Source organism: Daldinia decipiens, assembly GCF_022478715.1.
Source record: "Daldinia decipiens strain CBS 113046 unplaced genomic scaffold F4813scaffold_44, whole genome shotgun sequence".
NCBI lineage: Eukaryota > Fungi > Ascomycota > Sordariomycetes > Xylariales > Hypoxylaceae > Daldinia > Daldinia decipiens.
Window position 1 is genome coordinate 111,802 of NW_026054587.1, and position 21,653 is coordinate 133,454.

The 21,653-nt window shown below is 46.1% G+C and overlaps 6 protein-coding genes across 6 annotated transcripts; 2 read left to right on the forward strand and 4 right to left on the reverse strand.

The window, feature by feature from the left end:
• Nucleotides 1–308: 308 nt before the first annotated feature.
• On the reverse strand, nt 309–5,254 carry F4813DRAFT_399671 (putative MFS transporter; the record flags this gene model as incomplete). Its single annotated transcript, XM_049248194.1, has 14 exons — nt 4,468–5,254; nt 4,364–4,402; nt 4,264–4,295; nt 4,040–4,214; nt 3,831–3,990; nt 3,722–3,774; nt 3,576–3,656; nt 3,460–3,524; nt 3,019–3,304; nt 2,866–2,910; nt 2,785–2,795; nt 2,634–2,708; nt 2,104–2,580; nt 309–371 (listed from the first exon to the last, which is right to left on the reverse strand). The coding sequence occupies exons 1-14, from the start codon at nt 4,562–4,564 to the stop codon at nt 309–311; spliced, it is 1,659 nt and encodes a 552-aa protein (XP_049095638.1). The 5' UTR covers nt 4,565–5,254.
• A 1,902-nt stretch (nt 5,255–7,156) lies between these two features.
• Nucleotides 7,157–8,403, reverse strand: F4813DRAFT_248005 (uncharacterized protein). Its single transcript, XM_049240107.1, has one exon. It carries the CDS (start codon nt 8,243–8,245, stop codon nt 7,367–7,369), a length of 879 nt encoding a protein of 292 aa, XP_049095639.1. The 5' UTR covers nt 8,246–8,403; the 3' UTR covers nt 7,157–7,366.
• A 499-nt stretch (nt 8,404–8,902) lies between these two features.
• F4813DRAFT_393441 (40S ribosomal protein S23) lies at nt 8,903–9,494 on the forward strand (the record flags this gene model as incomplete). The annotated part of the gene is made up of 2 exons (XM_049247421.1): nt 8,903–9,161; nt 9,316–9,494. 2 exons carry the CDS (start codon nt 8,903–8,905, stop codon nt 9,492–9,494), a joined length of 438 nt encoding a protein of 145 aa, XP_049095640.1.
• A 245-nt stretch (nt 9,495–9,739) lies between these two features.
• Nucleotides 9,740–11,525, reverse strand: F4813DRAFT_248063 (putative para-hydroxybenzoate-polyprenyltransferase Coq2). The gene is made up of 2 exons (XM_049240109.1): nt 11,394–11,525; nt 9,740–11,100 (listed from the first exon to the last, which is right to left on the reverse strand). Exon 2 carries the CDS (start codon nt 11,074–11,076, stop codon nt 9,850–9,852), a length of 1,227 nt encoding a protein of 408 aa, XP_049095641.1. The 5' UTR covers nt 11,077–11,100; nt 11,394–11,525; the 3' UTR covers nt 9,740–9,849.
• Nucleotides 11,526–11,658: 133 nt separating this feature from the next.
• On the forward strand, nt 11,659–16,381 carry F4813DRAFT_373692 (uncharacterized protein). Its single transcript, XM_049244841.1, has 2 exons — nt 11,659–12,296; nt 12,356–16,381. Exons 1-2 carry the CDS (start codon nt 12,026–12,028, stop codon nt 16,048–16,050), a joined length of 3,966 nt encoding a protein of 1,321 aa, XP_049095642.1. The 5' UTR covers nt 11,659–12,025; the 3' UTR covers nt 16,051–16,381.
• Nucleotides 16,382–18,114: 1,733 nt separating this feature from the next.
• On the reverse strand, nt 18,115–20,388 carry F4813DRAFT_373695 (uncharacterized protein). The gene is made up of 6 exons (XM_049244842.1): nt 20,367–20,388; nt 20,190–20,303; nt 19,526–20,133; nt 19,398–19,460; nt 18,895–19,345; nt 18,115–18,803 (listed from the first exon to the last, which is right to left on the reverse strand). Exons 3-6 carry the CDS (start codon nt 19,686–19,688, stop codon nt 18,308–18,310), a joined length of 1,173 nt encoding a protein of 390 aa, XP_049095643.1. The 5' UTR covers nt 19,689–20,133; nt 20,190–20,303; nt 20,367–20,388; the 3' UTR covers nt 18,115–18,307.
• Between the last annotated feature and the right edge of the window lie 1,265 nt (nt 20,389–21,653).

Genomic DNA, 21,653 nt, shown 5'->3' on the forward strand with positions numbered 1-21,653 from the left:
GAGCTATTTAAGGACTAGTATACATTTTTATTCTTTATTTTGATATCTTGCATATTTTAACCTCAAAAGCACATACACGATGTTCTGGCCGTTTTCGTTAGCTCCTCCGGGCAAGCTTGCATTTGTAATGGTAGTATTCGGAAGTCGCCTATTAGGACGTTATAAGTTTGCTTCAAAGCTTTTCTGTGTTGTGCTCTCAAGAGTGACGGTTTGGTTGTTAGGCATGGTTTCGAACAAAAGCTGTAACTAATAGTATTCGTAAACCCAAAGCTACCTCATAGTTCCTATATACATTCGATAACTTGAAGTCATAAGAGAAAGTCCTCGGCGACCAGACTCTCACTACTCAAACTCCCACCTTCCATACTGGCCTATCCAAATATCAGGAGAAGTATAGGTGCATTGTCCATACCAAACCCCGTATACTGAACTTACTTGAGTACCTATAGTTAGAAATTATACGAAGTACTATGTATGTGTGCCTGGCTAGACAGGGTTAGTACAGCCACTCCCGCATCCGTGATGCGACCTCCGCAAATTCCTAGCCCTGTTTGAGTCAGGTACCTAGATACCGTTAGCTAATAAATACCCTATAATAACTATATAATTACGATCTTCTATAGGTATATTTATGTTACATTGCTTCAGCCGCAACGCCTGATTCGATTGCTGATGTGGTTTGTGGGTTTAGTCACTGACACACTGCTTGTAAGTGTATAAAATTTTGGCAACCGTTCATAGGCTGGTTGATATAATTCTCCACCTACGGATCTGAGCTAACTCAGCGATCCTTAAGGTGAACCAGATCTGACAGAAGCTTGGACAAAATTTAAGGCTTGGAAGTGCAGTGACAATCACGCCAGCCAAACGGATGCTTGCTATGTACATAAGACAGGCCGACAGGGCTAGTCGAGTCTAGAGCAGTCTGCGTACCGTTCTTCGTCACTCTCAAGATGACTAGTTAAATTCCGGTACCTACTCACAAATTGGTAAAATCTCTTCCCATCACGCCTACAGTTAGCGAGTACGAAATAGACGTACAGAATATAGATCGACCTTCATGATATAATATTTATTTTCATACAGAAGTCTTTTATGTTTGTCACTAGCGCGTTGAACTTCTAAGGCTTCTTGGATGTGGACCTCTATCCCCACGGAATCTTCTCATCTTGCATTCCGTTCTCAATACGTATAAGCGCGCGTCGCGTTTGCGCACTGCCGACCCAATCGAGGTCAAGGTCAGCGAACCAGGTAAGAAGCTTCATGCATTGGCGCTACGGGACGGGACGTCGAGAGTGATCCGGGGAGAAGTTCGGATGATACGCGGCAATGTAGGCCGGTGTCATTTTTGTCTTAGAATCTCGACCGCGGAACGCGGGTATCGGGAAGCGTTAAAGAAAAGATTGGTCTACCGAATCACATCTAAGTACCTAACCTACCTAACCTAAACGACAAATTAATTTACAGAAATCAGTCTAAATACCTCATTACCACGTCTCTAAGTCACACCAAAACAGGATTTCCATCTTGTTTCTCCATCTCCTGAGTGGTACCGAATCAAATCCCATACCGTGTACCGTGCTAGGCTCACCGGTCCAGCGGCAAAGTTCGAAATTTCTTACGTCGTTACCATTGATGTTTTGCGGAGCTTATTAGATTCCGGTGAATTCGCCACCTGCAGAAGCTGCATTAGTGGCGCAGCTGGTAAGTTCGGCAGCTAGCTTCGTCGAAAGAAAATAGGAGAAGAATAGGAGAAGAATAGGAGAAAAATAGGAGGTTGTAGTACCATGTGTTGTTCACTCGAACTGTTAATCAGCTTTGAAAAAAGATGTGTCTAGCTAAATAATTAACAAGAATGATAATATCGAATCTACCACCTAGCTTCTATATAAAATACTATTTACCTAGGTAGAAAGTCATTGTTGAAAGTATGTCCACCCCAGGCCAGAAAGAAATCTCCATGGTGTTGAGTTTACTATTTTGAGGTCATCCGCGTGATGCGTAATTTCCCTACTAATGTGTGGTAACCTCCCGAATACTCCGAAAATGAAACCTTGCCAGCCAAGTCTGTGACAAGAATATTCTAATTCTCTTTCCCCATACCATGAAGATTATGAGTACGAGGTTGTTAGCTAATAGCACGCCGCCAAAGATCCCGGACATGACAACACCATACCCAGATTCCAATACCCAGGTCAGTACTTCGAGGCCAAACCCAAAGGAGATAACTTGCTTCCCGATATTCATCGCGATGAGCATCTCGGACGTGTTGGCGTAATATGAGTCAACTGCATATGCAAGCGTGAAGGAGAAATAAAAGTATGCGGCCCAGTAATTCATGGCTCCTCCAATAAAGAAGCATATCCAATGTAATCCTAACTCTGCCGTTAACCCATACAGGACAATTCCTGCAGGCCCTATGACCATCGGAATTACCATGACTCCCAAGCGCATTTCGGCCTCCCTGATTCCGTTGTTACGCTTTGTGAAGAAAGCCGCAAGCCTGTCTGATGATGAGGTAAAAGGAACAGCAAGTCCGTAACCCACCAGAGCGGCAAGGGCAAAGAGTCCCGAGTTGGTCTGTATTGTATGTTAATCCAGATGTGAGTAACTCCTATACGAACGCGACTTACCACTGTCCAGTTGTAAGGCGGCGATGTAATTAAGATCGGGAAAGTGTAAGAAAAGGACAGTGCTGATAATCCAATCTACTACATGTTAATACCTTAATGCTACTGCGTATTTCCAAGACTATTCCCTTAGGCGGATATATATAGAGGTAACTATATGACGTACTACAAGTATATTAGTGACTAAGACAGGCGAAAGGATACCACACTCAATTAAATTAGAATTTATGCTTACCATTGATCCCGAACGTGGTAATAACCCAGAGTGATTGGGGAACAACTTGAAATCTGTCAGTACATGTTTCTTTCAATAATGAGGTCAGGGGGCATCGAGATAGAAGGCGGCTATTCCAGAAACGACCAGTAAAAGGAAAGGGGGGTCTCATACGGAAGTAAGTAAACGAACGAATCATTGTCGTAAAGAATGGGACGTTAGAATCAACTCTTCCCCGCAGACTTAATGTTTCTAGGAAGCTTTTACGTGATGGAACAACAAGGTCAGCCTGTTGAGATCCCTTTTCGACTTCACGGACACCCTCCTTTTCTAGCTCGTTCGGTGGTGTGGAAGGCGATACGTGGGCCTGGCGGTTATAGGAGGTCTCCTCGACGAAGAAAAATGCTAGTATGAGCAGTGCTATGGCGAACGCAAACTCTACATAGAAGAAAAGCCTCCACTGAATCGCTAAAAATTAGCAATTAATTCTTTGGGCGAGGAGCCTAGAAGTAGGTAAGTATTCCAGGGGCTTCGGCTCCTTTGGCGAACCGATATGGAAATGCTAACACCCAAGCTAGGCGAGAAAAGGGGGAGGAAACTCTTGATGTTACATACACCGTGACCACCGGAGAGCATATATCCAGCGGGTAATGAGGCAAAAGTACCGAGACATAGACAGACTGGTAGACGTTAGAGATATACTGGATAAAGTTCGACATCATGTTCGCTACCTGTATAGTACCCAATGCGTTTGCCCCTTTCGTGTAGGAAGAATATATCATTTACTAACTGTACCGGTAATGCTTCGCATACTGTATTGATATTAAGACAACATATTAGTTTCTAATTCATGACTTTCTAGATTTTTAAGCATAACTCTCAGATGAACCCTGGTGAGTATCGCCTAAAGAATAAGATATGGCCATGTCGCTTACTATTGAATATTAGCTACCTCTATATATGAGGAGTCTTTGTCGAAAACCTACCCGCAAGAACCAAAGCAGTGGACTACACGCGCTGCCATTAGGCCATTGAATGAAGTACATTGTGACGCCCCTATTAGACCGGCTGCGAATGTAACAAGAGAGAACAGCATAACTGGTCGTCGGCCATACTTCAAGTACATGGGCACGAAAATCAAAGAGCCTTCATTGTGTTAGCAATGCTTCTTCTCTCGCCGTATGGCACTACATACCAAATCCAAAGGCGAGGTTAGGGTAAGATATCAGCTCAGATGCCACGGCGGGCGAGATATCAAACTCTTCAGCCCAGAGGTCGAGGTATGGCGATGGCCCAATGACGGACGCATTGGCGAGAAAGGAGTAAAACGAGCAGATTATGAGGATCATAGTCTTCTTGAAGTTGGACCACTATTGCCACGTTAGAACTTGCCCCTATTCACGTCTTCACGAAACATACCTGCAAAGGGTCATTTGGGTCCTCGGCAGGAACTTTGATAGTGTTAGTCAAAAAGAACCCAATAGATGGATATTCCAAGGGACTCGGAGGGCATAATCACCTGGGAAGAGGGCCATGCCATAGACCGTATCGTCGCCCTCTACGAAATGTCGCAAGCCATCAAGTTAGCCTTGGACCATCGACGAATGCTCTAGAGTGGCATACCAGCAGCTTGAAGATTTACCGTCCCTGGGACGTCCTCCTCATGCGCATGGCTATGAACGAGGTGGCCCCTACCATGGGCGGCGACCTTTGAAGTCATCGTATATCAGACGTTACCCGGAACCTGGAAAGCCAAGGGAAGAGATGACGTTAAAACGCTGGGGGAGCGATGCGGCTGATGCAGGCGAGTAGTATAAGTAGGTACATCACACACGTTTTCTTGGAGGTTGAGGCCTTCGCGATCAGATCTCGCATCTGCCAGCGTCGCGATTCCCAGCCAAGGCCGCGGAGGGTTCTTGACCGTCAATCTAAAACGCGGGGAAGGAAGCCATCAACATCTAGGGTCGTATCGCTACCCGTAATAGGAATGATGATGGCATCCTAGCGCTACGAAGAGGTCATATGTACTAATAGAGCCGAAATCCTCTAGCCGAGGGTCTCTCATTGATCGGCAACGATGCCAGGGTCGGTTGATATACTACTACTGCCACTACTACCACGCAGTCCCTGAAGCTCGTCGAAAACACGCGCTTTCGTACTTCAGCTTCGCGTAAATTTTCCGTTTGCGTTGTTTGCTAGAGGCACTTTGCTTGATAGAAACAACTACCGCGATTCATCTGTGTTGGTCCAAGCACTCGGGACAGAACCTGAATATTGGCCTTGTTGACATACCCGGTACGCTATCTGCATGGGTTCAACCATGCTATATGTACTTGTCGGCTTGTTCACATATTTTAGATATTCATGATTATTCCTTGCTAGTACCTATTAGTATTTAATTACAACATGGCTACCTCTTATACCTTATATAGTATATTAGCTTAGGTAACGCTACAGTATAGTTAATATAGCCGATAGTTAGTAGATATTGGAAGATTGTAGAGCGTAGGAAAAATTGTCGTTAAAGATGACTTCTAAAGCGACCTGCATCATTTCGGTGGTCATCTACTAAGATACCGAATATTCGGTATATTCATTCACAAACCTTTTGACAGCATCCTTGATTCGAATGCTTTGGACATGTGTGCATAAAGTAGATCTGATTAATTAAGTGTTTGCACCACCGCTAACTATAAGCCGAAGAACCGGGGTTCGCGTTAAAGCATCCTGAAGGAATCTGGGATTTGCAGCTAGGCTTAGAAAATACTTAGCTTGTATAGCGTTTACCTACAACAGGCCGGCAATTAAGATGAGGATCAAAATAGGGCATAGTCGTCTTGCCGTTTCCTGCTTCCTACAATACAATCTAAACTTTTACGTATAAGTGCTGTGTACCTGTCAAGGTAAACTCCTTGATAAGGGCCTAGAAAGTATCCAATATTGTCTTTGTTTTTATGAGGTAGGTAGTTAAGATAGGAATCTTCCGGAAGAGCCGGAAGACCTTTTCGGGATTTTCCAATTATTAATACTAGTACGTTTATTACCCTCAAGGGTAAATACATAGAACGGGAATGCTTATTTCCATCTGAGTTATTTCCCTGATGATTTTACGATTGCCTTGTCTCAAGGGATATGCCGTCCTAGTCTTGCTTAAGCCATCTGGTATGTTATCGTAAGATATTGGTATGTTAGTCTAATTGCGTCCAGGTGTGTCTTCAAGAGACCTGATCTAGGCCTTAAAGACGAAATATGTTTGTTCCTGGTCTACTATTATAATAGTTATCATTTTCTGATTCTAGCGGATCATATCCGGTCGTCGGCCTTCACGGATGAAGTACCGGCCGAATAGAACCTATCAATGAATGTGTTGGCAATGAAGTTTGCCAAGACATTAAATCTCGCTGCCAGGTCCCACAGAGCCAAAGATCTAATGGTCGTGGTGTCCGCTCGTTGGTAGAACTTCGACTTTATTGCAACTTTACCATACCTAAAATGGACGTCATTGTATCGTTGTGTCCCGAATTCGAGTTCACAGCACCCGGCGGTGAGAGATCCAAGGGGTTGGGGATTTGACCCAACCCCTCAAAATTGGATCCGAATTGGACGTCCCATCCAATGAAAGTGTTAGAATCTGCTTCCCAACCTCGATTAAGCCCTGACCGTAAGTCTAAAGACAGTGAGGGGTGGCAAGATGCACCCGCCTGGGCAAACTAGGTCCGATCTAAGGTAAGAGTAGGAAGAGAAGTGTATGTGTATAAAAACCTAAGGACCCTCTCCTGGAAACGAGAGGTTCTCTTTGGATGATCTAGGGGCATTTTTGCCTTGTCAAACATCACCAAAACCAACCAACTTCCGTCCTTTCTGCCCGCCGTCAAGATGTTCTCCATCATTGTCGCTGTCATGGCCGCCGTGGCTATTGTCTCCGCTACTGCGGAGGCGACGGTGAGTCTCGAACGTTCTTCTGCCTTATAAAGATCTACATACTGACTGGAGCTGCTAGACGCCGCGGAACCTAGTCGCATCTGCGTGACTGCCGGTAGGGGTTAGGGATATCTTCCTAACCCCTACCCAGGACAACACCCTAATCGAATCTGTATCCATAATCCAGGAAGAAAGTTTGGGTATTGGATGAGAAAGGACCCAGCTGGGACTGAGGAGCAGGCGCGTGGAGTGGTTATATTATGAGCACAATACGCGTTATGAGAAACGAATATTCATCCCAGGAGATGGACCAATGTTAAGGATACCATATTATGAAGACTTATACCCCGAGTGGTTACCGGTACAAGCCACTTATTCTTCGACCATCATGCACCAACTAGCAAGTTGTTGCAGGTGTGTTAGCAGCCTCATCAGGCTAATACAATCCCCTTTGTCCCTTTACGTACCGACGCCGATTGCATATGCATGAGTGAAACCATCGTCGAATATCGTTATGCCCCAATACCCATAGTAGACCAATGCGCAAAGGCATCTGATTCCGATCTTCGTAATGTATATGCACAGTTCTAGGATGTTCTCGTTAGACCCTCGCATTATCCGGCGTAGCGCTGTCGCCCCATATATTACGCGTTTCTTCCTCGACAGCTCTCATGGCGATAGCCACTTCTTCTAATTTCTCAACAACATCCCTAACTCCCTGGTCTATCTTTGAGAAATAGCGATCGTTCGCCTCTCTCCTATTCCTTGCTAGAAGGATATCCTTCTCTGTTTCTTCTTCGAGCTTAGCGCCTAGCCGTTCGCGACCAGTCCCACTGCTCCCAGGTCGTGCGCTGCCTGTACCGACTGTGCTTTTCCCTCCTTCTGTACCTTCTACCGCCGCCTTTCCGACGCTTGAGGATATCGTAGGACCAAGGGCCACTCCAGTAGCAGATGCACCAATCTCACCTAGAGCTCCTTTGAGGTTTAGCACTTCGTTCGCAGCCGTCGGTTCGATTGAGTCATCGGCCTCGCTTCTTGCCCATGCTTGCGCCAGCTTGATTTGGGCCGCACGTAAATCGGCGAGCTTGCGGTCATGCTCCGGTCCGAAAACGTGGGTACCTCCACTCGCCGACAGCTCGACTTCTTCTAAAGTCGCTTGCATCTCAGCCCACAAAGCGTCGGTTCTATCAACAGTGCGGGTGGAGTCAGCAGTATGGAGTCGGCCGATAGGCGCGCGGTTTCGTGTATTTAATAACGAACCTGTTCGCGCGAGCGAGGGAGTAGCTTGTGACTGCTGGATAGATGCGCCGCTGACTTTCCCCCCCGTGTTCGAGATTGAGGCAGCGGCAGGTGGAACTGCCGGGCTAGCAGCCACCACTCCTGAGAGCGAGACATGCGAAGTTGCTGGAGAGGGATGAAGAAATAACCTAGGAGGGTCGCGAGCTTTAGAATTGCTCGGTGTTAGTTTGAGGTTATCCATTGCTACATTTTGCTAGTATGAGAACACGATCAATATCAACATAACCCCTTTCAAATAGCCCTACTAAGAAGGGCAATCCAGAAGCCAGGCTGGCTTGGAGAACGAGATATCGTAATTGGCGAATATGACTGGTCAGTTTGAAGTTGCCTATGAAGATGCAAAGGATGGACACACACGCGTCATGGTCCATGCACGGGGCCGTCTCCATTATTAATGTGGCTTGGATGAGTTATCTACTCAGCCACCTTTGTACATACGGGTACGTACTGGGTAGGTACCTAGCGCACCTATCTTTAAAATGGGGACATATTATGTGGCCCACCTGGGGGACTAGGGCGAAGAAACCCTTAGCAATTATTTTCCACTTCTGGTCTTGTGGAAAAAATTAACCGAAGAAACATCATATCCACGAACCACGAACCACTAGCCAATCTATCCATCCATCTAAGCAAGACTTCAACACCCATTTTTTAGCGATACCACATACAAATCGGTAAGTCAATTCCTCATTCACGATCGACCTGCAATAGTCTATGGCCTTGGTCAATACGTTACTGCCCATCCTCCTTCATATCGTTCCCTTCGACTACGATAAATAATTTTCTGCGCCCTCAAGTCTACATTTGCTGACCGTGCGACCCCTCTACTACAGCAATCATGGGTAAAGGAAAGCCTCGTGGACTTAACGCAGCCCGCAAGCTGCGACTGCACCGAAAGGAGCAGAAGTGGGCCGATCTCGGATACAAGAAGCGTGCTCTCGGTACCGCTTTCAAGTCGTCGCCGTTCGGTGGTTCTTCTCACGCCAAGGGTATCGTCCTCGAGAAGGTCGGTGTCGAAGCCAAGCAGCCCAACTCTGCTATTCGAAAGTGTGTCCGTGTCCAACTCATCAAGAACGGAAAGAAGGTTACTGCTTTCGGTACGAATACCCCTACTTTTACTCTCTACGTGTTTCTTTCGCGACTATAAAATTCCTGTTAAGTTTGAGGCGGCTGGCTTTACGGGAAGGAATATCTAGGAGCGATGATTCCGTAATTTTTAAGTGAAAATTAGCTAACGCGATCCAATTCTAGTCCCCAACGACGGTTGCTTGAACTTCGTAGACGAGAACGACGAAGTCCTGCTTGCTGGTTTCGGTCGCAAGGGCAAGGCCAAGGGTGATATTCCCGGTGTGCGATTCAAGGTTGTCAAGGTTTCCGGTGTCGGTCTGCTAGCTCTATGGAAGGAGAAGAAGGAGAAGCCGAGATCATAGACGTTTGGTCGGGGACGAAGGAAATTAAGGAAAACGTGCAACGAGAGAAGGTTCATTGGGCATGCGGAGTCGATATGGCTTGCTTTGTTTCATCACGGCATCATAGGTTCGGGCCTTGATACTCATTCACAGGCAGACGAGATCCACAAATAGAGATTCTGCGTCGCCAAAGCAATACTTGTAATTTTTGTAGAGTCTCGTGATTCTCGTGATTGTCCAATGCGGAGATAATTGGTCTGGGAGTAGAGTGCCTAATATTCTTTTTAATTACCGTAGGTACCTACCTTAAGTGACCTCTATCCCAAGCCCGACACCTAGTTCTGTTATATACACAATTGTACATCATGGTTGAAATCTAATTCTCTAAAGACTGTATCTTGTCGCCTTCGGCGTATTTTAACAGGTAGTCAACTCCAAGACCGAGACTGATCGCGCCTCCGGTGATCCAGCATCCATTGACAAACCACCACCAGCAGTCCTTCACGTTTTTGAGATTTACTCTCTTTATCATCCAACCTAATGTCAGAGCAGCGCCACCGCAGCTCCCAATGAAGAAAGCTGGTCCGGCTCCTACTGTCATGCCGGCGGCTCCAAGAAGACCTATCTGCACGACCGCTAACCCGGACAGGATTTTCTTGGTATTAGCATCATGCTTGAGGGCAATGCTCTTGATACCTGCTTTGGCATCATCCTTGATGTCCATGTGCGCGTAGATCATATCATAGAGTATAGTCCAGGAGATATTGCTTGCGTAAAGCAGAGCAGCGGCACTCATGGCGGCACTATTTGACAATAAATCTACCCCCAGAGCAGGAAAACCCATGATGGCGCCCCAGGAAAATGTCAGGCCCAGGACGAACTGCGGATAATACGTCACGCGCTTGGCGAGAGGGTACGAAGCCACGAATATTAAGCTAGGAATACCATAGAAGAGACATGAGGTCGGGAATTGCAACAAGATCCCGAGGCCGGTTAGGAGCTGCGCGCCTGTATATGCTAGGGCTTTGAAAGGCGTGATGGCGCCCCGTGCCAGGGGCCGATGCCGCGTCCGTGTTACGTGCTTGTCTAAGTTCTGGTCCCAGAGGTCGTTGATGGAGCAGCCGGCACCACGCATGACAAGGGCACCGGTGAAGAAGAGCGCAGCGGTACCGACGACGGACAACGGGGTAGCGATAGGGGTGGCGAGTGGAGCAGCCATCAGTGTTGAGAAAAGGCACGGGAAGAATAGATAATATGTTCCTGTGGGTTTATCGATTCGGATGAGCTCTCCGTAGGGAACCCATGATTTAGGCAGACGGGATAGGATGCCTGATGTGGGTGGTGAGTACGGCTCTGGAATGACTGCTGAGGATGGTGAATCGATAGTGTGGGCTCCTCGCTGGCTTATAGGTTGTGAGTGTACTGGAACTATCTGCCTTGGCCCTGGAAAACTGAGAGCTGTTGAGGCTGATGTTGCGTTTTGTAGGTAACATGAGACACTTCTGGAGACATTATGGAGTTGTCTCGATAATTTTAAGTCTAGGGATATTACCCTACGAGATAGCAGAAATTTTGTTCCTTTGGGGATGAAGAATCGATGCATCTTGCTCAGGGGGTGTATCGACTTCTGGGGACTTGTTAGCTGTGTTTCTAGCGAGACTGAAGGTTTTGATTAAGCAGTGACTGATGGGATGAAACGGTGTTAGATTTGAGAAGCCTCTACATAGAAAGTGCTGATTTACTACATAACGCTAACATGATAGTAGTGTAAAATACCAATGATCGTTATGGACTATGTTGTTGTTATACAAAGTGTAATAATAACCAGTGAAGCTCATCGGATTTTTTATATTTATATTTGTTTCCCAAGAGGTGAACTGCTGACTCACTATCAAGTAAACCAAGGGAATGAAGACCTACCTCTGAAATTAAAAAGAAAATAGCTGTGACCTCAAGTTTATAGCCATTTCAGATCCCGATCGAAGTCATGTTGAAAAGTTACTGGATTTTAAAAAAGAGGTAACTACCTGTTATTTAATTTCTATAAGTCCGAGAGGTTGTACGAGTCTATGCACAAACTGTACATATGTAAGTACCGACATAATTACCTATTTATCCTAACTATCTAGTGGGTACCTAGGTACTTATCTGTTATCCAGTTTGCGCTTTCCATTATCGTCTCTAAATTTATTGTCATAGCTTCCTCGCTTCCAGCCTCGCGCTGCAAGTGCGTCGCATTTTACCAAAGAACATTGAATTGCTCTAACGCCTTTGTTTCGCGCTTGGAAGTTGGCAACCTTTTTCCTATAGTGAACTTAACTGCTCCATGATATTCCTATTAAATTGAAAAGCACATGGGGTGCTATGTAGATTGCGTTGGTTGTCCTTTGCGAACACCGTCGCGATTGTAAAGCCCCGTAAGGCGCGTCTGAAGGTGATCACCATCTTCGCGAACCCCGCCGTCGCCTCACATCCCCTTTCCGCCTCTCCGAAACCCGACTCCTTCGAATTACATTACTAGTCCTTAGTAGATACATCGAGTGATCGCTAATATGCCGACCACATTACACCCCCAAGCTAAATTCGACCCAATCCCTCCAGATCTCGACCTCCATGCTCTTGTCGATCGCACGCCGAACTTCGACTGGGTTGTGCGGATTTCCACCACACAGATTAGGCGCCTTGGTCCCTCTGGTTTCGAGAAGCTGGTACAACTCCATGTCATCGAGGGAGGCCGTCCGTTAGTTATAGAAGGCTGGAACAAAGTCTTCCCAGAAGATTTATTCAGTGCTGCCTGGTTGGAGAGGACTTACGATAAAAAACGTGAGTTTTTTTCGCTCTCGTCTTATATAGCGCTTAGAAATACTGATAGGGGCTGGCAGAGGAAAATATCCGTGACATAACAGCGCAGACCGATATCCCAATGACCACTGGCCATTACTTGCGATCGATGCGACAGTTGACCAATCAATGGACCCCTACAAATTTCCGCGACGACCGGCGCCAGCGTCTTTATCTGAAGGATATAGATTGTCCTCCCGAGTGGTATAACCACCTGAAGAAGGTTATCCCTCCAAATGTCTTCTATATGAATGAAAATATCAGCGAGAATCCAGGGGCAGACACTCGAAATGACAATATTTTTGGCGCACCGGAGAAGACTCCTGCCACGGCAGGAGATCTCATGAGCAGCTTACCTGAGGAGATGCGTGCGCAAAACTTAATGTGCTACATCGGCCATGAAGGAACGTATACGCCTGCGCATCGAGAGATGTGCGCGAGCTTGGGCCAGAATATTATGGTTGAGGCTTCGGAGGACAAGAATGGAGAGAAGCCGGGTAGCTCGATTTGGTTCATGACTGAGACCAAGGATCGCGAGGTCGTTCGAGAGTACTTCCTTTCTATGCTCGGCCACGATATTGAAATTGAGAAGCATTTCGCGCAAATCAACGCTTGGAAGAAGGCCAACTTCCCCGTCTACATCGTTGAGCAAAAGGTTGGCGACTTCATCCTTATACCTCCCTTGGCTCCCCACCAAGTCTGGAACCGCGGGACGCGGACCATGAAAGTTGCATGGAATAGGACAACGGTTGAAACCCTGAACTTAGCTCTCCACGAGGCTTTACCAAAGGCGCGGCTAGTTTGCCGAGATGAGCAATATAAAAACAAGGCCATCATTTATTATACCATGGAGAGGTACTACAAAGACCTTCAAGCCCACGAAGAGAACTCCGAAGTTGGGTTATTGGGTTTTGGTCAAGAGTTGATGCAAAATTCTTCACGCATGAAGCAAATGGCTAATGACTTCAAACGCTTGTTCGGCCTGTTCACCGAGATCCTCGTCGACGAGATGTTTGGTTACAAGCAGAACGACGTTGAATATATCCCCTTCGATTCAAATATCACATGTTCATATTGCCGGTCCAACGTTTTCAACCGCTTTTTAACTTGCAAGTGTTGCGTGCGAACGCTGATCAACGGCGACGAAGATACATACGATATTTGCATGGAATGCTATGCTATGGGGCGCTCATGTGTTTGTATATCGGGTCTTCAGTGGTGCGAACAATGGAAGTGGCCCGATCTCATCGAAAAATATGAGACTTGGCGATCAATGGTTATTCAACAAGATGGATTTGTCGACGTCGAGTTATCTCCCCAGCCCATCGAAATTGTGCGGAAAAAGACGGGAAAGAAGTCGGTAGCCCAGATCTGCCAAGAACAACTTCGAAGACGACCTTGGAATGACATCACAAAGCCATCTCAACCTCAAGCAGAGGAATCTGATGAACCCGAGGTCGACGAGGAGGGTCGCGTCAAGAAGAAGCCGAAGCCGAAACGCAAGGCCAAGCAGGGCGACGTCTACCGCTGTCACGTCTGCTGCCACAAGGACTACACATATAAGCTAAACTTCTGCACGACATGTCAAAATGCATATTGTTACGGTGTGTTGTGGCGGGCATTTGATACAATGCCCCAGATGGCAATGGAGAGGGAACACTGGCAGTGTCCCAGATGTCTTAATATCTGCAACTGCGGGTCTTGTAGACAGAGTGGCAATACACATCCATATGTCCCCAAGAATACCCTTCTTGGGCATGATACGCGTCCAATTGCGGACGATCGCAGTGTTGAATCAATCGTCGACTTTAGGCAACACAATCTTGGCTGGCTAAAGGCTACTGGCGACGAAAATCGTGGGAGGGATACGAAGCGGATGCAACGTCTAAAGCAACAGGCGGATGCTGAAAAGGCTAGAGATCCATTGGCTTCTTTGAGTTCCGCAGAAGACGCGCCACACGAAATGGATTCAGCCCTTCAGGATTCAATTATGAACGGTTATGGAGATCAAAGCCATCTCCTTGACCATGCTGAGACAACCATTGCTAGCTATGGGAATGGACAAGCACCCGCTGCTGACATGTCGCATGGCGAACCTGTGGGCGAGGTTGACCACGCCGACATGTCTTCTATACAACATGGAGAAGGAGACTCGGTTCTTCCGGATCAATCGCAATACCCCGATCCATCTATGATCCGTCACGCACGAATGATGGGAATGGGATTTTATGACCAAGATGAAAGTGCAGATAAAATCTTGTTTGATCCTTTCCAGATACCGTCTGCTGATGCTCTAAACAATGAGCCGGAAATGTCCGAATACGTCAAAAAGACGCTGCGGCTTGCGAAGAGAAAGGCAAGACTTGAGATGGATGATGATCCCGACTTTAGAGGACCCAGGAGCCACCAGCGCAAAAAACCTAAGACTGGAAATATTGATCAACTTGTCAACTTGGATCCAGCTCTACTCGGTGCCCTTGGCGGTAGTGCATCTACACCCATAAGATTAACTGCCGCGATTGGCCCTAGTGAACAGCCAGGGGAGAACATTGCAGGAATACAACCGACAGAAGCTACTGAGCCGGCCTCTCAACCTCAGCAAGCACCTAAGCAAGCGAGGCCTCCTCTTCCTATTGATCCTTTACGACCTACTTTGCGACACGCTAAACCGAGAGCATCGTATGTGGAAGCCGAGGAGCCCGCAGAAGACCCAGACGATAGTGTTCTAATTAAGCCCCTGAGAATTTTTGGATCTGAGGGCGAAGATGGCATGCCGGGGGAAATAGACCCTTTAGATCTAGCGGCGGATGTAATCCGTGCATTGACCCAAATTCCTGGCGGCGAAGGAGAGAATCTAACTATCGCCGAAAACACTCCACAGTCGGGGGCTAAGAGACGAGGGCGACCACCCCGAAGCTCTATCGGAACGGCTGCTACTCCGTCTACTGGGAAGAAGCGTGGCCGCCCACCAGGACGACCGAGAAAGTCTTTACCTAATAATGATGAGAATGACGAGAGTAGCATCACAGTGGATGCTGAAGACCCGGACAGTACTCAGAATGAGAATGACGTTACCGTAGATGAACTTGAAGCTCAGTTGGCGCGAGAACTGGGTGACGCAAATGATGGAGAACAGTCACGACCGACCGCGGCTCGTGGGGGTTCTGTAAGGAAACGAGGTCGACCACCAGGACGGCGAGCTACACAACCTCCCGCGATGGTTAAGCTAGATGATGCGCCTCCGGATACCCGTTTCATGTCTATGAGGGAACGAGCGGCTCTAAGGGGCAGGAGAATTAGGATTGGTTCACGCCGGACAAGGGATGGTGCAACGGGAAGCCCTGCAGCAACTTCGACCCAAGGTACTCCTGTAGTTGCAACTACTCGAAGTAAACGAACGCCAGATACCGAGAATGCGGAAGAAACTAGCAGGCCCAGTCCGAAACGGGGCCGTAAAGAACTAGTTGATGATGAATTTGAGCCTGCTGGTGAGGGAGCTGAGCCTTCGTCATCACCTAGCCCCACGCCGGAGCATCAAGCCCCAGAGCGGCAACAGGCTGTCAAGAAATTGGGAACTCCTACCATTGTCAGGCTATCATTTTCAGATGATAGTAGTGACAGCGACTCGTCTTTGGAAGCCGATGATGATGGCCCAACGAGGAAACCTTTCGTTGCTACACGCGGCCGGGGGAGAGGAAGGGGGAGAGGTAGTGCCAGAGCGCGAGGCCGCCTGTAATTAATGAAAATTGATACGGAATTAATTTCTGTTTTATAGCGACAGTCGAAAAACCCTTTCTCGTGGCGTCAACTTTGATGGTTGATACCTCGTGCATGGTACTAGGGGTTGATGTCTTGACTGATCCGTTACTGCTACTCGGACTATTTGTTCATAGCCTACTTGACACCTTACCTACCTATACACTTATGTACATTTAAGACTAGGTACCTAGATAATTGCTCAAGTTGGTAATACATTTAGCTGCTATTCCATTCCAAGTGACAGTCTTGACGTATAGTTATGTGATCTGCTCGATAACTTGAAGCAACTAACGTGTCTTTAAAACAACGAGGATTGTTCCCTTAGTTGGTCGAATATACCTCTACTCAAGCTATATTGGGTTAATGAACCTAATGTTAATGGACTTTGAGGCCCTACCTATACTATAAGGACACCTATTTAAAGTAGAAATACCTTCAACCATAGAGAATATCTCTTATCTTTAGATTAAAAAATGAATTTGATTACATACCTCAGGGCTTAAGCAAGTAGGTTCACATCATATCATCTGTGGATTGATTCTACCTGCCTTGCGAAAATCTGTCCATGTAACTCAAAAGCTTACAGCTGTTTTGAAAGCTGACTGGTTAGGTGTCCTATATGATTCGTACCATGTGTAGAAATGTTCAGAACAAAGAATATATTATTGTTTATTAGTGTATTGTTAATGTAAAAGATATCTTAAGTGAATATACATTCTATTTTAATTCCCCCCCTTTACGCATCCGTATCCCCCCTGAGTGACATAATACAGCACCCCCCTTAGTACTCGTAGAGTACCTACCTATGTAAGGTTCAACGCGCCCCATTGACATAAAATGAGAAGATCTTGTGATATGACTCTATAATAACTATGATTGACCAATCTAATAACGTTAAACATGTTTATCTTAGCCATTTTTGATGTATTAAGATTGAAAATGGCAGAGTTGTCTTATGCTAGTTAAGGGGGTAGCTTCGCTTAGGTTAAGTTAGTCTTTCACGATGTGGTTAGGGGTTGCTGTAGCAAATGTATCAAGACATATGAATACATTGATCTCTAAACGAGCCAACGCACTAGCAGATCGAGCATGTTTGGCTAAAATATGCCGAGGCTAACTAGTAGATGGAAGGAAATAAGATATGTCTAGAAACTAGTAGACCTGTAAGGATGACGCTAGAAACTTTTGGCATTTGTTTATCTAGTAGACACTGACATGTGAAAACACACTATAGTTTGCTAGTAAGAAACATCTATAAAAAGTCAATGTCCTAAACAGCGCTAATAACGATATACTCATACTTTTCACTACTAGCGTTCTCGTGAAAAGACCGGAATATACCACTAACCGTCGACTTGTTGCACAGGACCGATTATTCCAGGGAAATGTCCAAGTAAAGCGTTTTTAGTTTGTTTCTGGTTCCCGAGCCGTCGTAGAATGAACTGTGGACACCCATTCGATGTAAAGGTAGAAGGTATTTTTGATGATACCGTGGTCTCTTGACTAGGATCCTCCGGCTCAAGTAGGTCTAATTAACTGACCGAACTACCTTGAAAATAGCCACGCAAGCAGACTAATATCCGGAGCCAATAAGCTTATGCATTAAGACGGCAGGATTGCGAATTTAGTATGAGTGAATTATAGTATTGAACTAAAAAGCCATTGGTAAAGGGACCTAGAAGTGAAATATGAGTTGTGCATTCTAGACTATCGTTTGATATACGTATCAAATTTATTACCCGGCACATGACTATATGCAGCTAATCCCGACCCCTTATATGTAGTATCGTCGTTTAAGGACTCGGCTCTCCCTACATTTTAGAGCCCCACGATGTAATTATGAGGGGAGCTTTGGATGATCCATGCGGCAGTCATAACTTCGTCATCCGAACTATTGTGACTACTATTATCTAATAGGCTAGATTACTTACCTAGGTTACCTAGTTAATATGATACACTATGCTGAGAAATTGAAATGCTTATTGTGAATCAAGCATGAATGAAGGATTTATGTGCTCAAGGCCACATGCACTTATCCGGACCACATTGGAATATTTCGAGGTACTCAACGTTAGGAATGCATCCAGGTTTGTGTTAATATTTTTTTTCTTTGTCGTCAAAGTAAATATACACTATGAACTAGTAGAATTTGACGGTGGTTTAAAGGAAATGTGTTGGCCCCCTTGCTCCTATGACACCATTCCTTCGCTTCAGCTGCCATCATACATAATAACTCACAAGGAAAAATTGCTGGAGACGTTCGAACGCGTCGTTTGGTCTTCATAGTCAGCTCTTGGCCCTTTTCGTGGATATTCGTCCTCAGTTGAGACAGTAAACTGTGTAGTGCGCATAATTCCCGTTCCTGTAAGAATTTCCTCGTCCGAATCTCGCGCGGACCGGACTTCGGTGCGAGTTCGCTGGCTGTCCATGTCCTTCAAGCCAATGTTGTTGTTGTTGTCTGATCTATCGGTAGTTCTGATATAGCCCTGCTGCGCATGCGAAGAACCGCCATACTTGTGATGACCGTAATAGGAGCGATCGCCGGTTGACTTAAGGTGCGGTACCCAACGACGAATAAGTGGCCAAAGTGCGGGCGCTGATGCAGTCAGGATAGCCAAGTTGCACTCGATAGAAGAGACACAGAAGCCGAGAGAGAAGTTCTTATCTGGGCTCTGATCATGGAAGTTTTGAGCGAGGAAGTAGAGACGAATGACGCTGACAACGGTAACGCTGTTGTAAGACTTATGTTAGAGCTTTACCTTCGATATTTTTTGAATTGCTCTTTGAAGTCGATCGGAAGTTGTAGTTAGGGGCTACTTACAGTACGCCTAGCATGAAAACTCCAATTAAGGCGATCTTCCTATTTTTATTTATCTTCAGGCCTAGGAAGATGTAAAATGGAAGAGCAACCGAGACTACATCAGTAGCAATAGTCATGCATGCAGCGACCACACCGAAAGTGAACTGTTGAATGCATTTTCCAGGTACCAATGGATGCCAGTTGAGCTCGATAGGAGTGCATTGGAATATGACGGTTAGGAGAATGGCGAGCATCAAGGCCGTGTTGAAGATGATGGTGGCCCAGACGACATATCGGACACCTGCCTTAATACCTGAGAAACGAAGCAGAAATACGAGGACAGACTGTTTAACCAGTGTTAAGATGGGTTGGTAAACGGCGCCGACGACGTATATCCAAATCAGTCCTTCGGTGGGATCAAAGGGTAGCGGTACATCGTAGAAATGAATCCCTATGTACAACTCCTTCATAACTGCGCATTGTTAGGTTTAGACATCGGTAGGTATCGTTGCGTGTCTGCTTACCTTTGATAGATCCTACCGCCAAAGCAATGCTAAAGACCATTGAAGCAACGATGAGGCCATCGTCTAGATGAATTATGTTAGTACGTGGCTACAATCTCGTTACTGGAGTTTGCGACTCGTAAACTTACCCCATCCAAAGCTCTTCGTGTCGATTCTGATATAAGTCCTCAAGCCAACAACTATCAACGCAAGCACCGGACATATCACTTCTATGGCGATACCCAGGTTTTGGAGCCAGCTCGTGGGATTAGGGTTTGTCGCCATTGGAGGGGTCTGGATTGGTTCTGACATGGTAACTGACCATTAAACCATCTGTGCAGCACCGTCCAGATAAAGTCAGGATAGAGCCACGAGATGAGTCGACCCAAGCAGTAGAGATCGTCGCCGACGTTGCAGGCGATCATTCATATATATCCTATTCCCCAGAATCCGAGTATGTTGAAGATCTTGGTAGCAGGGGGCCCAAGAGTCGGGTTATAACACTGTCAAGGGTGATGAGGTCTGGAAGGCTTCACTCCGCTCGTGCTCAATGAATGATCGATGTGACATATCAGGCTCTCAAGCGACTTAACTGCAAAGCACACGAACCCTCCTCTTCCTAACTAGAAACAGGGCATTGCATGGATTCCCTGGCATCCGTCTAGAATAAATCCAGGACCCATTGCCCGAAACTGGATGGTCCCTTGGCCTTGGCGAGGAGAGAGCGTCGGCTATAATTCGCACGTGTTTGCAAAAGCTTAGGGCGATTATTATTTAGTTAAACCTATTAGGTATGGTAGGATGAGGACGCACTTCAAGTGAGGTGACATAGACTCGTCCTTAATCGGGGCTGCATCTTCATGGGGAAATCGTTTTCTCGTACTGGTAGTGTTATCGGAACGCAAAACTTCCATATAACAATACTCCCTATCTCTCATGTATGTATGAGCCCGGGCGCTCTAACTCTGCAGGGATATGGCTTCTTCTTACATTAGTGCTTGTGAAGGCGAGTTGCACCTAGGTAGCTTCATGAGACACAACTCGAATACTTCAAAACTTAGCGTGTTAAGCGTTTCAAGCGAGAGCCAACGATTTTGTTATCCTTGTTATCCAAGGTTCTTATATACTATCGGCTCATCACATGTTGACACCTGCAGTATGTGGTGCATGATGCATTGCTTCTCTCTCCGAACACTTTTTGCGGTAGCATCGTGCAGTATTTTCCTGCTACTGTGTCCTCTGCAAGGTCGGAGATATCTTGTATGTTGGATTGCGTCCTTCCTTGGACGCGGATATTAGCTACGCCCTTACTTCGTCTTATGCTACCTTTGCAACTGATGCTACCTTGCGTTCCCGATTCCGTATTCACTTCGCAATGGTGATACTCCGTAAGGGGGTTCAAGCAAGTCAGGGTTTAGGCCCTAGTAAAGACTCGGCCGAATTTCGCTGGTCATTTTTTTGATCAACTTTTACTTCTGTCTTCTCCTATGCGGCGATGCGCGTTTACGGCGGGACGGAGATAAGTCTATAAATTATAAAAATAACGGGTAGATAGTCAAATAGAGAACTTGAATAGGAAGTTAAATTGCCGTTTACTAGAGGTGAATATGAATATCGGGGGTTGCTGTCAATAACCCGCCGAATTTTATACGATAAAAGCGACGGAAGAAATGCCCGAGGGGAGAAATACCCGAGAAAGGGCTGATACCTACCCTTTTGCCCTCTTGAATCCTCATGTCTGTAGGTTGGGGTTACGGGGTAGTGCAGCTTTTTAGGACGCGTACCTTGCATATTAATGCTACCTATATTATGCACAAATATGCATTGTCGAAAATCATCTCTCCACAATCCGACGTTCCGGAACGGAGAGTGAACTCTTATAAGAAGCTGGCGAACGCTCAGTTAAGGCTATTATAGTGGTTCTAGACTCTTCAGGTGCCTAAGATAAACGCTAGACTGGAGACAGACTCTTGACCTCGTTTGGAGTTTCTAGACTCGGCCTGGAGTAGTTAGATGGAACTCTTCACTTTAGCGCGCTTGTATTCAGTCTCCCCCTCGGCGCAGATGAGATTACAGAGGACTTTCGTTTTATGTGAGGTAGGCTTTAAGCCTTTAACTAAAGTTCACCTGCACCTGTAACAGCGTAGTGTATATTAGAATTAGACCACTTTCTATGTTATACACATAGCATATACTATGCATAATTACACCTGGTTAGTTTTGATTTGTTTCTTATTAAACTATTGATATTTTGTGCATTAGCCCATTGAACCCACG